This window comes from Dromiciops gliroides, chromosome 4, assembly GCF_019393635.1.
Source record: "Dromiciops gliroides isolate mDroGli1 chromosome 4, mDroGli1.pri, whole genome shotgun sequence".
In the NCBI taxonomy this organism is placed as follows: Eukaryota; Metazoa; Chordata; class Mammalia; order Microbiotheria; family Microbiotheriidae; genus Dromiciops; species Dromiciops gliroides.
In genome coordinates, this window is record NC_057864.1 from 282,006,946 (window position 1) to 282,023,977 (window position 17,032).

The 17,032-nt window shown below is 37.1% G+C and overlaps 2 protein-coding genes across 2 annotated transcripts; both read right to left on the reverse strand.

The window, feature by feature from the left end:
• Positions 1 to 16,388: 16,388 nt before the first annotated feature.
• Positions 16,389 to 16,811, reverse strand: LOC122755032 (60S ribosomal protein L23-like). Its single transcript, XM_044003428.1, has one exon. It carries the CDS (start codon positions 16,809 to 16,811, stop codon positions 16,389 to 16,391), a length of 423 nt encoding a protein of 140 aa, XP_043859363.1.
• On the reverse strand, positions 16,389 to 16,814 carry LOC122753837 (60S ribosomal protein L23-like). The gene has a single exon (XM_044001561.1). It carries the CDS (start codon positions 16,809 to 16,811, stop codon positions 16,389 to 16,391), a length of 423 nt encoding a protein of 140 aa, XP_043857496.1. The 5' UTR covers positions 16,812 to 16,814.
• Positions 16,815 to 17,032: the final 218 nt, after the last annotated feature.

Consider the following 17,032-nt stretch of genomic DNA (forward strand, 5'->3'; position numbering starts at 1 on the left):
TTGCATACAAGGTGATGTGGTATAACAAATAAAAACTGAAATAATAAGTCTGGTGGATCAATTCATAAGAAGGGATTTACACGGATAGCTTTTGGACTGGATAGAATAAATGCCATTCACTAAGCTTTCTGCTTGCCCTTCACTTACAGAGTTTCTAGGACACAGGGTTATTAACAACATCCCTGCTGTTGCAGGACCAAGTAGAATGAGGAACAGAAAAGAGAGAGAAGAGAACCCAAATTTTCCTTTTAAAAAGCTTGCTGACTCTGTTTGCAGAAGCAATGACCCACTACAAAACAACATAATTTGTAAATAGTGTGGAAAACAGCGTTGAGGTAAACTATGAAAAGCTTAATCAATTACTTGGGCATTGAATCTACTGGTGTCAAACATCCACAAAACAACAAATACTGGGACAGTGCTTGCTCTGTGCTAGGCCCTAGGGGAGATGCCAAGTTTATATAATAGAAAGTCTTTGTTCTGGTGAAGCTTATAGTTAAGGATTAAACATAAACAGATAATTATAACACATAAAATTACATCCTAAGTATAGTAGAGATATCAATTATAACACAATATGAGGTGAGAGAGAAAAAGCTATGATTAATTGGAGGATCAGGAATGGCTTCCTCATGGGAAGAAAATTTGAATTGGGATTAAAAGATGAGTATTAATTGATACTTAGAAATACCTAAATGACTGGTGAACATTTTCATAGGTCACAAAACCTATGTTAGGGTCTACTATCTTTTTAGAATATGAATTCCTGGGGGGCAGCTAGGTGGCACAGTGAATAAAGCACTGGCCCTGGATTCAGGAGGACCTGTGTCCAAATCTGGCCTCAGACACTTGACATTTACTAGCTGTGTGACCCTGGGCAAGTCTCTTAACCCTCATTGCCCCGCAAAAAAAAAAAAAAAGAAAAGAAAAGAAAAAGAAAAAAAAAGAATGTTAATTCCTGGAGGGCAGGGGCTGTTTATGCCCTTCTCGATAGCCCCACTGCTTAGTACAGTGTCTAGCACACAGTAGTTGTTTAGTAAGTGCTTATTGACTGACTGAAGAAACCTGCTTTGACCTTGGATTCCAGATATAATAATTAGGTTCTTATATTATTCCTTACAACCAAATCTCTCTGACTTCCAATAACTAAGGCCCTGTCTTATGCCTCTGTTTCTGATTTTCTGCTTTGATTCCCAGAAAATTACTCCTTTTCCTTTACAACTGTGGTCCCTGGAACTAATCTTTTGGGGTTCTGAATTACTGCTTCCTGAATCCCAGTTTCTAAGGATTTGTCCCTGCTAACACTGCCTAATGCTTATTCCATCTGGTATTTGTCTGCCTAGATCTCCAACACCAAATATCATATTTCTAGAGAAAGAAGGGAACATAAAAGTTATCCAGTCAAATGTCTTCATTTTGCACTTGAGCAAAGTAAGGCTAAGATAAGTTAAGTGACTTGTCAAAGGTTACAGAGGTAGGGAATGGCAGAGATAGGCTTTGAACTGAGGTGCTCTGACTCTAAATTCATCAGTTCTCCCACTGAATCTTGCTGCTTTTCTACCATGATGGCATACTCTATCCATGTGCAGGACTGATGCCCACTAACCATGTCTCTGAAACAAACCTTTAGCCATTATGGTTCTCCACTTATTGCCTACTACGTAGCTTTCTTGATGCTTTACACACATTGCTCAAGTTCCTACAGAATATTATGAGGGCCATCCTGAATAGCCCTCCTTGTCATTCTGTTGAGTCACTTGATTTCAGTTCATCCTGGTCTAGTTCCTCCTGATACCATTTGATCTCTTGTTATAACAGATAGTAGAATTTAAGCTAATGATTAAAGGCCTGAGCTATAGGTCCATGACTCTTCTATAAGTCGTGTTTGTTTCAGAACTTGGGACAAGACTTGACCTGAACGTGAACATTAAGATACCTAGGGATACAAGATGAGAAGTATTGGCTCAGGGACATTAGATGTGAGGTTTCTTAGGAAATGGCACTGAGGATCACTTCTTTGACTTATGAATAACGTCGCGAGTGACATTGTTGAATGGCCAGGAATCCATAGGAAGATCCAAAGTTCTTGGGGGAGTAGAAGTGAGTCCCACAATGAATCAATCACTCTTTCAACAAACATTTAAATGAATACCTGGTATATGCTACATTTTGGGGATATAAGTACAGAAAATGAAACAATCCCTAACTCCAATGAACTTACATTCCCATAGGGGAGGTGAAAAGTACATAATTACATCTAGCATGAATATATAATGAATAGATATAAATACAAAATTGTTAAATACAAGGTAGTTTGGAAAGGAGGTCAAAGGTGTCAGAGGTAGGATATATCAGGCAATGTTTTACACCAAAGGAAAGAGGAATCAATTGAAAAGGAAAGTGGGTCCTCCTTTTTGGCCTTGTACTATTAAGAACATCATTTTTGTTCCAGTCCCATCTTTAGCCTTTAAAACTTTCAACAAAAGATGAAGCAATTGCCCTCCTTCCTTCCCCCCTCCAGTTTTTCTAGCTCAGGGCTTCTTAAACTTTTCCCACTTGAAACTCCTTTTCTCCTGAGAAATTTTTATGTGACCCTGGGTATATAGATATATAAAATAAGGTATACCTAACCTATTACTGTTGCCAAATTTTTTGTGACCCCCACATTCAGTTAGGTGAGCCCACAGTTTAAGAAGCTTTGTTCTAGCTTTCAATCTTAGGTTCCTTTCTCCTACCTTTGTCTTTGCTATCCTAACCATTTTCTGGTATGCCATATGGTATGATGGAAAGAAAACTGAACTATTTAAGGAGTCAAAAGATAAAAGCTATTTTTTTTACAGAGAGACAGTGTGTTATAATGAATAGAGTACTGGATTTAAGGTGTGGAAGACCTGTGTTTGAATGCCCCTTTAGAGTCTTACTATGTATATGACCCTGGGCAAGTAACTATATGCCTCAGTTTCCTACTCTGTAAAATGAGGAGGTTAAATTCAATAGCTTCTGAGATCACTTTTAGCTCTAAATTTATTAATAAAACCACATAGAATGGGGTACACATCCCTAATATTTTCTCATTTGCCACCATAATTGAACTAGTGATACTTTCAGTGGGCCAGCAGAACCATCATATTGGGCTTACAGCCCCACATGTTTATTAAACTACAAAAATCAATTATTCTGTCACACTGTTCAATAACCCATAGACATAGTTTTTTTTTAAAAATCCATCAGATTAGCAACTTTTCCCCAGGACTTTTCTTCTTTGGGTGCCATTATGGAAGATGAAAGAAAGGGGATAATGATGATGATGATGGATGATAATCTTCCTCTTCATTCTCATCCAACCTCTTTTCATCATTTATTGGCATCTTTAAATCTACTTCCTTATTACAGGGAATTTTCAGTGTTTTGTCTTAAGCCTCCCCTTCTCCTTACTCCCCCATTACTTACTTCTCCCCTTCCCTCCTTTCTTCTTCCTTTTCTCCAAGCCCTCTACCTTGACATTCTCATTGATTCTATAGCTTAAGCTATTATCTTTCCAGAAATGAATTGTAATTTCTGGTCCTTATCTCACTTTAGTCTTGCATTTTAAAGCACTGATTCAATACAATTTGACCACATAAACATGCTGCTTGGATTCTCAGCTCAGTATGTCTCCACAGTCACCTTTTTATATCATCTTCATTGCTGACATGGACACCATCTTTCCCTCCATCACTTAGTCTTATGACTTCAAAGTTATCCTTGACTTATCTTATTTCTTCCTTTTCCAGACACTTTCCTAGTTGTTTGACCTCTTCTTACACAATATTGCTTGCTTTCAAGCCCTCCTTTGCATTTCCCTTGTAACCAGAGTGATAGAGGTCTTGATTATCTCTTTCCTGGACGATGAAGATATTTTCTGAAGAGGTCTCCAGTTCCTAACTCTTCCAATCCATTTTACATACAGACAAGCTCAATAACATCACTGTGAAGGCAACATGGTGCAGTACAAAGTATGGTAGATTTGGATAAAGACCAGAGTTCAAATCCTGACCCAGTTACTTCCTACCTGTGTGATTTTGTACAAGGCCCTTAAGCACTCTGGGCCCCAGTTTTCTTATTTGTAAAATGAGGGACTGAATGAGATGCCTTCAAAGGTCCCTTACAGTTCTAAATTTATGTCTACTGCTCAAAACCTTTCAGTGGCTTCCAATTTCCTACTGAATTAACGCCAGATTCATTAGTTTGTCATTTTAGTCCTTCTGTAACCTGATTGTAATCAAAATTTGCAGCCTTATCTTCTCCTCACATAATTTATGTTGCAGCCAACCCTGATTGCTCACTTTTGCTCAAATGTACCCCAAACACTTCTGCCTCTATGAATTTCTTATGCTATCTCTTCCACTTGTAATCACCTTCCTCTTGCCCTCTGCCTGTTGAAATCCTACTCATATTTCAAGGTTCAAATCAAATGCTATAATCTCGATGAAGCTTTTCCCAATCTTTCCACTTAGAAGTTATTTCTCTTTCCTCTGATCTCTTAGAGCTCTTTGAACATACCTCCTATGGACTTATCCATATTATATTGAAATTCTAATACTTATCCACCTTGTATTATAATTATTTGAGCACGTTTCTTAGCTCCTCTGCTAAACTGTAAGGTCCTTGAGAAAAAGGATCATGTTTTATTTATCTTTGTATTTGCCTCAGTTCCTAAACTAGGGCCTTGCAAAAAGTAGATACTCAATAAAATGCTTATAGAAGATAATTTTCAAAGTGGTTCCACATATGGATTGAAGAAGACATCATTCCTTTATCAAAGAACTGCTCATAGTAGACAACCATTTATTGAATTATAAGATACATTTTTATTCTTCAAATTAAATTAAAACAACTTTTAAAATAAATTAATAAACAACTTAAAATACAAAATATAGATGATCAATAAAAAAGATAGTAAATATTTCTATTTACTCTATACTCTAAGTGCCCCTTCTGCACTGGGCATTTTGCCAAGTGCTTTATAAGTATGATCTCATTTGATCCTCACAACAATGTTGTGTGATATGGGTTATTAACTCCATTTTACAGTGGAGGAAATTGAAGCAGATAGAGGTAAGTGACTTGATCAGGATCTCACAGCTAGTAAGTGTCTAAATTCGGATTTGAATTCAAGTCTTCATGACTCCAGGCCTGGTGGTTTAGCCACTGTGCTACCTAGCTGCCTCTTTTACTCAGAATTATAGGAACTGTAAACTCTCTCTGTATGTATAATAGGATATAATATAATGGGGATATGATGGGAGAGGATTAAAATTACAACTATACTCTAACACACATTGGATTTGATCTTAGCAGGAAGAAGGAAATATGTTTATTAGAGAATACCACCACCTCTTTTTGACAATTGGACACCATTTGATCTTTATATTAGAAGGAACTTTCTCTTTTCTCAGTGACTTGACTGTGTTCATTCAACAGGACATAAATTCTGACTCTAAGATATAACAATAAAACCAAAGTTTCAAACATGACCCTTCTAAATAAATACTGGAATATATTATATCTCTTTAGTTTTTACATTTTATATATATATATATATATATATATATATATATGTATACATGGATGTAGATACGGATGCAGATACATAGTTATACATTTGATATAAAATGACCTCAGAGATTCTTTGAATTGTCTTTTCCCCTCAAAATAATCACAATATCACAATTAATCTTCCGTCATAATTAGTCTTCTGATATTACTTGATGGACTTGACATCCACTTTAACAAACTTTGGTGACCCCTGAGGCATTGTAAACGTAAAATAAAGCAATAATTTTTATAAAGAAAAACACAAAAAGTAATACAATCACATGGAACAACTTCCTTGTGAGAAAGAGATTTATGTTTCTCATATTTCCCCATGCAATGTTTCCACTATTTTGGAAGGGGCACTTAGATGAGCTTCCTTGATCCCCAAATATGTCTAAGATATAGAATATGATTGACCTGGGTAGTTTTCAAGGTTGCATACCATCTCTTGTAAACGCTTTCTGAGCAGTGCATAACATTTATTCTCTAATGAGTTTAAAGTAACAGAATGTCATGCCTTTTTCACAGCAGCAAAGATATTAAAAATTGATTTGCAATAAAAGCAGCAGGACATGATAACTGCTGAAAGGCTTAGGAGTATCTTTTGGTTTCTCAGTGCACCCACATATTTTGCAGGTTAAGTAAAAAAGGAGCTCTTTGCCCTTTTCTTAATTTCACAAGTGGCAAATGGTCCACTGATTCCATTTTCCCTCCAACAAAGTATCACAATAAGAAAACAGTTTGCACTAATGAAAATTGATTTTGTGAATTTCCCCAAAGAGAGAGAGAACGGAAGCAGTGCATCACAATATACGACAAAGAGAAAGCAAGACACAATTTCAAGTTTTGTAAACTTTTACACAATTCTAGTTTTTGTAGTACTCAGGGTATTTTACATAAATGCCATTCTGACAAGGGCAAATATCTCACAAATCCAACCTAGAGTTTTCAACTTACACTTGGCATAATCAGCACTTAACTTTTCTAGATTTCCTTAGGATCTTTAGGAATATATGCAATATGTGAATAGACCTCTTAACTGAAATTATAAACTAAATTCTCCTTAAAGATGCTAGAGAAAAAAACAGCTAAGAACTCATCAGATTAAGATTCAAAATCTTCACTCAACCAACTCTTTCTTTTCCTAGACACCTAATCTATTCCTTTGCTGGAACTAGCCACTAAGACCAAATATATCTGCTTTCTATCTCATAGATAAATCTGACTCATTCTGACTTTTTAATTTTTCCTATTAATTCCTTTACTTGGAAAGTTCCCTGTTTTTTTTCTTCAAATATACATGTCCCCTATATTGATTATTACTTCCTATATCCTGCCTCTGCCATTTATGACATATGCAACCTTAGACGGGTCACTTAATTTGTTTGGGTATTAGTTTCCTCATCTGTAAAAGGAGAAAATTAGATTAGACTGTAAGATATTTTCCATTTCTTTCTTTATTTTTTCTTTTCTTTTTTTTTTTAGTGAGGCAATTGGGTTTAAGTGACTTGCCCAGGGTCACACAGCTAGTACGTGTTAAGTGTCTGAGGCTGGATTTGAACTCAGGTACTCCTGAATCCAGGGCTGGTGTTCTATCCACTGCACCACCTAGCTGCCCCGATATTTTCCATTTCTAAATCTGCTGATTCTATGATTAAGGTCCATCACTTCATTCAAATATTGGCCCAAAACTTCATTCATTCATCAACTATTTATTGAGGGCCTACTACATCATTATGCTAAGTGCTATAGGGTATACACAGTTGAATAAAACAATTTATACCCTTGAGTATGTTTATAATTTATTGGGGGCAGTAGGAATAATAGACATAGACAAATAATTTTAATACAAAGCTGAGCAGGATAAGCACCACAGAAAAGGTACACAAAAGTGTTAGAGTAGTTCAGAAGTTGGGGTAACAATTTATTTTTGGGAAATCAGAGAAAACTTCATTACAAAATGACACATTTGGGTGAAGGGTTGATAGGATTTTGATAGGCAGATAGGAGAATTCCAGACATAGAGACCATCATGAACAAAGGCATTCAATCAGCAATTATTAAATTCTGACTGTGTGACTGACACTGTTTGGGGTTGGGTCTACATAGGTTAAAATGAAACACATTCTGTCCTGAATGGCCTTACATTCTGTTGAGAGGAAGCAATGTGAAGACTCTTTAAGTAAACATAGAATATATAGAGAAGGATAGAAGACTGGATTCATTGCTAAAGGCACTTACTAGGTGAAGAAAAATTCTGTAGCAATGCAGAAGAGAAGCTTTTCAGAGGATTCTAGACTCAGAGTTGCCTAGAGCTCTGAGAAGTCAAGGACTTTCCTAAAGTCATGTAACTAGTATGTTCAAGAGATAGCACTTGAACCAAGGTCTTATTCTCTTTGAGCTCAGGTATTTATCTCCTATAGAATTCTCCCTTTCAAAACATAAATAAATAAAACACCTGCATACTAAATAAACATTATGTAATATGTGAAGGGAAGGAGACTAACATATTAGGAAAGATTAGGAAAGGCCTTCTATAGGAGAGAGCACCTGTGGTAAAGCCTTGAATGAAATTAGGGATCCTATGTGGCAGAACTGAGGGAGGACTATATTCAAGGCACAGAGGTAGGAGACAGAATGTTATTTTGAAGCAGTTAGCTAGAGCAGTGATAGAGAGTTAGGCCTAGAATCAGGAATATGTGAGTTCAAATATAGCCTCAGATACATACTAGCTACATGATCCTGGGCAAGTCATTTAATAGCTATCCACCTCAGTTTCCTTAACTGTAAAATGAGGATAGTAACAGCTTCTACCTCACAGGGTTGTTGAGAGGATAGAATGAGATATTTGTAGAGTGAATAGCAAAGTACCTTAGCAAACAGTAGGTACCTAATAAATGTTTGTCTTCCTCTTGTATATAGGAATAGCAAATATACTGGTTTGTCTAGAATACAGAGTGAAGGAAAGGAATGTTCAATAAAGCTGAAGTCAGATTGTAAAGAACTTTGATAAAAAGAGGAGTCTGTATTTTGTCTTGAGTCATCAATAGAGCTTCTTGAGCAAGGGAGTAATGCAGTCAGACCTATGCTTTAGGAATAGCAATTTGGTAACTGTCTGAAGGATGAAGTGGCAAAGGGAAGAGACTGGAGATAGTGAGACCAATTAAAAAGCTATGGCAATAGTCTGGTCAAGAGGTAGAGTCAAATATAAAAGAATGGCCATGTAAATAGAGAGAAGGGGATAGATATGAAAAATGTTGTCATAGAATGATAAGTGATTGGCTAATGTAGTATTATGGAAAGAAGTGAGGATGACTAAATCATGAGTCATACTTTATGAGTATTTTTCTAAAAATAATATGCTGGAAATGTATGAAAACTCACAATTTGAAATAAGCTTTCAGATTTACTGAAAGGATAATGATGACCTCAACAGCAATAGGGAAATTTGGAACATGGGTGGGATTTTAGGGGTGTAGGTAATGAGATCTGTTTTGGCCCAATGAGTTTGCAATACCTACATGCTATCAGTTCAAAATATCCTGTAGATGAGTGGTGATAGAAAAAAATGGAGCAAAGGAGAGATACTAGGGATAGGTATGGAGACCTAGCAATCTTTTGCATAGAAATGATAATTGAATGAATGGGAATAGAGGAGATCACAGTGAGGAAAAAAAGCAGAGAAAGACAATAGAGTCCAAGAAGAAGCTCTGGGGTTCATCCATATAAAGGGAATGGGAAATATATGATGAACCATCAAAGGATATTTAGAAGGAAAGGTTGGACAGGAAAGAGAGAGCAATATAATGAAAATCCATGGAAGAGAAAGACCAGAGTTAATAAAGAAGGAGTAATATGTTGCATTGGTACAGAAAAGGCCCAAAGAGATTTTATAATGTAATTTTTTAGGGGATCTAGTCAGTAGGATGGTGTGACTTCCTCTACCAGCATGAAAGAATAGAGAAGGCAGATGGTGGGAGTAATGTGAATGTATGGAGACTGTCAAGGCTTGTTTGGTGATAGGACAAGGGGATAAGGGATTAGAGGATATAGGAGAACACAAAGATGAAATGGTTAAATACAGTGTCAAGTTTGCACAGGGATAAAAGGGAATCCAGAGTAGGGGGGTGATATGGGAGATTATAAGAAGAGATGGACTAGAGGTCATGAAATTTAGGGGAAATGGCACAAATGTTCTGCCAGGGGAATTTAAAAATTCTTGATCATGGTATACTTATGAATCAAAGGCATGACTGTCCTTTTGGAGATGATGATAAAGGTATAGGTCATGATAGTTGAGAATAAAGATGACCTGTGAACTAGAAGGCATATCAGCATGGACATACATTTCTCCAAAAGAAGAAGTTACATTGAGGGGAAGACTGAGTCAGATCCTGAATTCTCAAAGAAAGGATTAAAGTGGGTTGGATTTCAGAAAGAAAATAATTGCTACCAGCTTCTAAATAGGAATACACAGCTGGATGAAGTAAACTTCAAAGGAAGTGAGGTTTCTACATAACAAAGGCAGAGCAAAGGTCTAGAAGTATCTAGGAAGAACAGGAAGTATGTTTATTCCTACTCCTGGTCCAGTGCTTTGGGAGACACAAAAGAAGGCACATCTGGTATTGGAGAGGGTAGCTATGGATGGAATATCTCTGAAAGAGTGTCAGATGATGCCAGGAGCACAGAAGGAAAAGGCCCAGGACAAAAATGAGTTTGTAAACAAAAGGATGGAAATTCTGGGCTGTATTTACAGAAGATTTAGTATTTCATTTTGGTTGGAAGATAGGATTCATAATGAGGATCAAGCAGGAAACAGGGTTTGGGGTTAGATCATGGAGAGCCTAGGTCTTGCTAAGGGATATGGTCTTATTTCCCTTCAAGAAACTGTGATTGACTCTTTTTTTGTCTACTTATATAATTAGTTCATCATCAAAAATGTCATTTTTTTCTTTTTCTTTTTTTTGTGTGAGGCAATTGGGGTTAAGTGACTTGCCCAGGGTCACACAGCTAGTAAGTGTTTAATGTCCGAGGCCAGATTTGAACTCAGGTCCTCCTGACTCCAGGGCTGGTGCTCTATCCACTTTGCCACCAAGCTGCCCCCAATAATGTCATTTTTTTTTTTTTGCGGGGCAGTGGGGGTTAAGTGACTTGCCCAGGGTCACACAGCTAGTAAGTGCCAAGTGTCCAAGGCCGGATTTGAACTCAGGTACTCCTGAATCCAGGGCCGGTGCTTTATCCACTGTGCCACCTAGCTGCCCCCAATAATGTCATTTTAATGACATTTTCTGTATCCCTAATGCTCATAACAATTTTCAAAGAACCAAAAATTGCCTATAATATAAAGGACTAAGGAGAAATACCTGATGAGTGTAAGAAGACTGCATCATCTTATCAATGATTTCTTGAAGGCAATAAGTTGAGAAAAATATTCCCAAAAAAGCACTTCTAGAAAATTATATGGTCTACTCAGATAAAGTGAACATGAGAATGCAGGTGTATAGCCTGAGTGCTGAACAGATACCTATGGAAATGTTACCTAAGTTTCAGTAAATGACTCCTGCTTGAATTCCTGCCCTGATTCCTTTCTTAGGACCCCAGGTCTTCTGCAAGTGAGGTCTTGTCTTGCTCATACCAGTTTAGCCTTGACTAGGGTCTATAGGCCATTTTCTGATTCCAAGTCCCTATGACTAGGTACATGTTACCGTTGTCAGATTTCCCAAGCACCAACATGCTCCACGTACTTTCTGGAATGTCACCATCTATTCCATTTGAGTACCACCATAATAATGAGTACCTCTGATCTAGACACTAACTTGTTACATTTTGCTTAATAACTGTGACACCACTCATTTATTTAGATTTCTTCCTGTTGCTCAAGGCTAAAGTGAATGAATGAATGAAAAATCAGTTATTAAGTACTTACTATGTACAAAGCATTATGCTAAATTCTGGGGATATTAACAAAATAGCTGGCATTTATGTGATACTTTAAAGTTTTCAGTTTTAAATGTGTTATCATATTATGTCTTCACAATGTCTTTGAGAGATAGATGCTATTATTAGCCCTACTTTACAGATGAGGAAATTGAGGCTGAGAAAACCTAAGTGTGCTCAGGATAATGTGATTAGTATCTGAGACAAGATTTGAACTCAGGTCTTAACTTCAAGTCCAGTGTTTTATTCTCTACTTAGCCTAGATTCCTCTGATACATATAAAAAGGAGGAGAGAATCCTTGTCCTCAAGGAACTCACATTCTTTTTTTTTTTCAGGACAATGAGGGTTAAGTGACTTGCCCAGGGTCACACAGCTCGTGTCAAATGTCTGAGGCTAGATTTGAACTCAGGTCCTCCTGAATCCAGGGCCAGTGATTTATCCACTGCACCACCTAGCTGCCACCAGGAACTCACATTCTAATTGAGGGTGGGGCAGAGAATATTATTAGAAATTTCAGCAGCAAGTCAGATGGAAATGTCCTACGTTCCTTAGGGCTCAGTAAAGATGTTGATCCATCTTTTTGACATTTTTCCATTGATAAAATCATATTTATTTTTTATATAAACCATTTGATTATGTCAAGGACTTTGGAAGTGAGAATATTCTTTTCTCAGTCTTCAGTATCTGTGGCTGCTAAGTAGGTAGGGGCTTCAGCACTTGCACTCACCATTGCCAGGTCATATCTCCATGAGCATTGCTTCTTTGGATGAAGGCTGCAAGGTTTGGGCTGGAAACTAGCATCATTGGGTTCAAAACAATGTTCTTCCCAGGGCTTTTGGGCTTACTTGTCCACCTGTGACTGTTGGTCAATGGCTTAGTTATGGAAAAGTGGCTCCTTCTCTATGAAGTAGGGGCCCAGATCTGAAACAGTTCTGGCGGTCCATGTTTAACTGCTATTCTCAGGGACCTTGAGTTCATTATCCTGGGCTATATCAGGATCTGAAGGAATAAGCTGAGGGTGGTTTGGGTTTCCTGGCAAAAGCTGCATTCTGCTTTCTTTCTTGCTGTTTCAGCTAGGTTACCTTCTTCCAGAATCCTTCTCTCCTCCTGATTTAAAAGCTCTCTTTAGAGACATCTTTAGTTCTGGTTTCCATAATTCCCTACCTTCCCTGTCCTGATACCAGTGGATTCTTGGTAATTACCATAGACACAGAAAGAGAAATAATTTGCATATAGTCAAATAGTAAGTGCTTTTTTATCTTCTTTTCTGCTTCCCATTTTTTATTGGATCTTCTGATCTAATGGTACCTTGTTCTCTCATGTTATCCCCTTGAGATTACAAAGCCTCTAACATTGCAAAGATTGTGTATTCTTACTGGAGTGTGATTTATATTTCTACCCTTAACTTTATTACCCACCTCTATCAAAGTTAATATTCCCTCAGAACAGCTGACCTCTTCTAATTGTAAAAAGGAACCTCACTAGTTAAGCCAATTCATTCTAAAGTGTGAATGAATTACATTTGGCTTAATATGTCAATACTTTTTTGCATTTAGAATATTATTTATCCATCCCAAGGAAAGTATTTCTGATGATGGAATCTCAGTTATAAATTTCTGGGGTGGGGGGATCCCTCAAATTACACTATTCCTATTCTTAAAAATAATATCCTAAAACCGTTGTTCTTTTGGACTAGGCCTTTGATTTAATTGATAGAGCCAGCTCCCAAAGAGTGAATTCCCTCTACCAATGAAGATCAATAGTTTCTCTGAAACTTAAACTCTTAGAGTTGTTTTGGGGCACTGAGAGGTTAATCGTTATTTCCAGGGTCATACAGCCAGTATGTGTTAGGGGAAGGATGTGAATTTATGTCTTCTTGACCTAAAGGCCAGCTCTCTATCTACTATGCAAACTACTTTTCTTTAATATAATTAGACCTTCAAAAATTCTATTTGACCATAAAATTCACTTTGAGTTGATGAAATTTGCTCATCTCTTCTGTTTCTACTAACTTAATTCTGTCTACAAATTGCCATAGACTCAGTATTCCTATACAAACACTGATTCTTTTGTAAACCAAAAAAGGTTAGATATGGAATGAAAAGCCAAACTATAGCATCTACTGCCAAGTTTTCTGTAAATCCACTGGGGGTTAATGTAGCCCCTGTGCACATGAACACAAGTGTTTTCATGGACAATGCCATGCACTCTTCTACTTGGGTGTTATCCTACCCACCTGGCTTAAAATTCTAGCTCTGTCACTAACTATAGGTACATACTATTGGAAAGGCTTTGTTACTACTGGGTCATAACCTCCTAATCTGGAAAATTAAAGTTCTAGATTAGGTCATTTCTAAAATCCCATACAGCTATAACAATTTATGAATGTCTACATATGACAAATCAAATATGTTCCTTAGACGTCATTTTAATAGTAGGTAGATTCTATAATCTTTATTAAGTATTCCAACACCAAAATTGTGGGGAACACTCTACTTTTAAGTAGTCAATAGACGTTGTTCTGTTTAGAATGTTATGTTGCTTAAAATAAGTTATCCCTTGAAAAGACTGGCAAAAGAAGCTTAAATTTTGGAGTTCAGAGTTCTCTGCTCTACTGCATAGAGCTTTTCCCATCTGGGGAGTGGATTGGGGGGCCAAGATCTGAGCAATAAGAGGCTAGCTAGTTCCTGTTACATAGCAATTTTGTTTATAAGACTTAAGAAAAATTCCTTTGTGTGCCATTTGACTTTATAGAAAAAAAATATAAAGACATTCATTCAACAAACATTCAATAAGCATGGGAAATGATAGGAGTTGGATTGTAACCATAGTTTTTGCCTATGAGTTTTAATCTGAGTAGGATAAATAGAGACAAAAGACCAATAGAAGGATCATAGAATCAGAAATTGAGATAGGACTAGATGGATAGGAATTTGGAAGCCATCTAATCCAATTCTCTCATTCTATATGTGAAGAAACTGGTTTTCCCCAAATTTAAGTGATTTGTCCAAGGTTACACAGGGAGTAAGTAACATCTGCTTCTGTACCTGGGCAAGAATAGCTCTTTGATGCTTAGAATCTAAATATTTTCATGAATAACATTAAAGGCCTTAATGATTTAGCTTCTCTGTCTTAATACTAGTTTATAAGCCTTTAGGTTCCTACAATAGTGTTCTCATGCATGCAGTTGGAGGAAACTAATTAGGATAGAGGAGGAAATGAGGAAAGGAATCTCCAGGCATCAATGTGATTTATTAGTGAGAAGAAATTTTAAACTGGGAGTATGCCAGTTTACAGCATTATATGTCTTTCACTATATCTTTTATCCCCCTGCTAAAATGTAGGTTACTGGTGATTATGTACTGGCTGCAATATGATTACTAGTCAATTAAGAAGTACTATAAAAGTAAGCACTTATCATGTATTTTTCCATTGCCCCTTCAATCATCTATGACTTTGATTTTTTGGAAACTATAATATTCTATGCTAAATGCGTTAGCAGGAGAATGCTTATGTTGAAAATATGGGCCTTTGCCATGGTAGCACAATTTTCTCGGGCAGTCAAGTCTGGTTCCTCCTCCTCTTCAACTTTGTGGCCAACTCATCCATCTACATGGTTTGTTGAAGACATATATGCTCATGAATAAACCAGATCAAGGAAGGCAATATGGGCAATATGTATTCTTTTTGCCTATGTAAACTGCTCATACAATTTTTTCAAGTGGCTGGGGACCTCACTGATAAAGTCTTCTAATAGGCTGGGGTTCAATGAAATTAACACATCACCATCCACAAATGAGAATATTTGTACTGCCCCATCATTTACAAGGAATCCTTCTATTTTTACTTCTGGGAGAACAGGATCTATTCTGGGCAAATAGCTTTTGCTAGGATATGTCACCTTGAATAAATTTGGTGAGGAGGCCTCCCCTTGTTCAATAATGTTAACTCTGGGGATATAGTGACCAGAGGAATCTTGTCTCATCTTCACATATGCATGGGAGACACATTGTTGAATAAGAGCCTTTAAGGCTGCACTTTGCTCTTCCCATTCAAATAGCTCTTTATGGGCAACAAAGAATAAGCCCAAGGGGATCTTATATTCTCAGTACCTTTCATTCATTTGTGTAACTGTGAAGATGTGATCTGCTGAAGAATGTCATCTTCAAAGGCTTGCTGCTCCCTCTTCATATGCTCATTAATGAAATCCTTGATATGGGTGTGGATCATTTATATAAAGATTTAACAAAATGATAAATGCATATTGGTAGAGAGTTGCTGAAGACTCCTTCATCCCCTTTAAAAGGTAATCCATGATTTCTCCCCCCCCTTTTTTTACAAGCTTTCACCCTTTGATGTGTCTTGAAAACAGTTCCCAGTACCTCCAGGATGTTTCTTCTTTGTGTAATTGACAAAGAACATCTACTCTCCCTAACTTTATCAACTTCTTTATTTTGTAACCTTGAAGGCCCCTTCTTAAATTCTGTGGTTTTGTAAAATATCATTTAATTTCCTCATATAGCTCATAGGTCATTTTGCATTCTTTTTTTCCCCATTCAGTTTCATCTATAAAGGGAAAGGGAAAGGGAAAAGAAAGGAATAAGCATTTATATAGTATATACTATGAGCTAGGCACTGTGCTAAACACTTTTTCCTAATATTATCTCATTTAATTCTCACAACAGTCCTGACAACTACATGCTATTATTATCCCAATTTAAAGTTGAGAAAACTGAGGCAAAGAGGGGTTAAGTGACTTGTCCAAGCTTGCTTTGAAAAAAATCAAGGAAAAAGAAAGACACAAAGCAAGCAAGAAAGTAAATCAGTTGACATTTTCATGAGGCAATTTTACAAAGGGGCTTTGATTCTCCAATCAAGCAATGCTGCCAGCATTAGATGCAATCCTGAGCCACAAGTCAGCACACTCCTTGGCAATAGGTCCTGTGATGGCTGAACCTTTCATCTCACCTGTATTGTTTACTATAACCCCTGCATTGTCTTCAAAGTATAGGAACACACCATCTTTTTTCTGATATGACTTCTGTTGCCTTATTACCACTGCTGGATGAACCTTCTTCCGGAGCTCTGGTTTCCCCTTTTTGACAGTGGCCTTTACCATGTCACTCACACCAGCTACAGGAAGCCTATTCAATCTTCCCTTAATTCCCTTCACAGAGATAATGTACAGGTTCTTGCCACCTATATTATCAGCACAACTGATGATAGCTCCCACTGGGAGACCCAATGAAATTTGGAACTTGGCTCCACAAGACCCACCACATCCTTGCTTAGACATCTTGGATCCCAGAAAGGACCGTATAGGTCAGATTTTAACTTAGCTCTTCCTGACTGTACTCTTATTACTGCTTGGCTAGATTCCATAGGTGTATGGTTTAGTTGGGTTTTACAGGAAGCATTCTACAGAGTTTGTTATTATTTTTGGTCAGCTGATTTTCCCTACTATGAGGTAAAACATTTTCTCCTGTTGTTTTCTTTTGTAATATTTCACAAATGAAC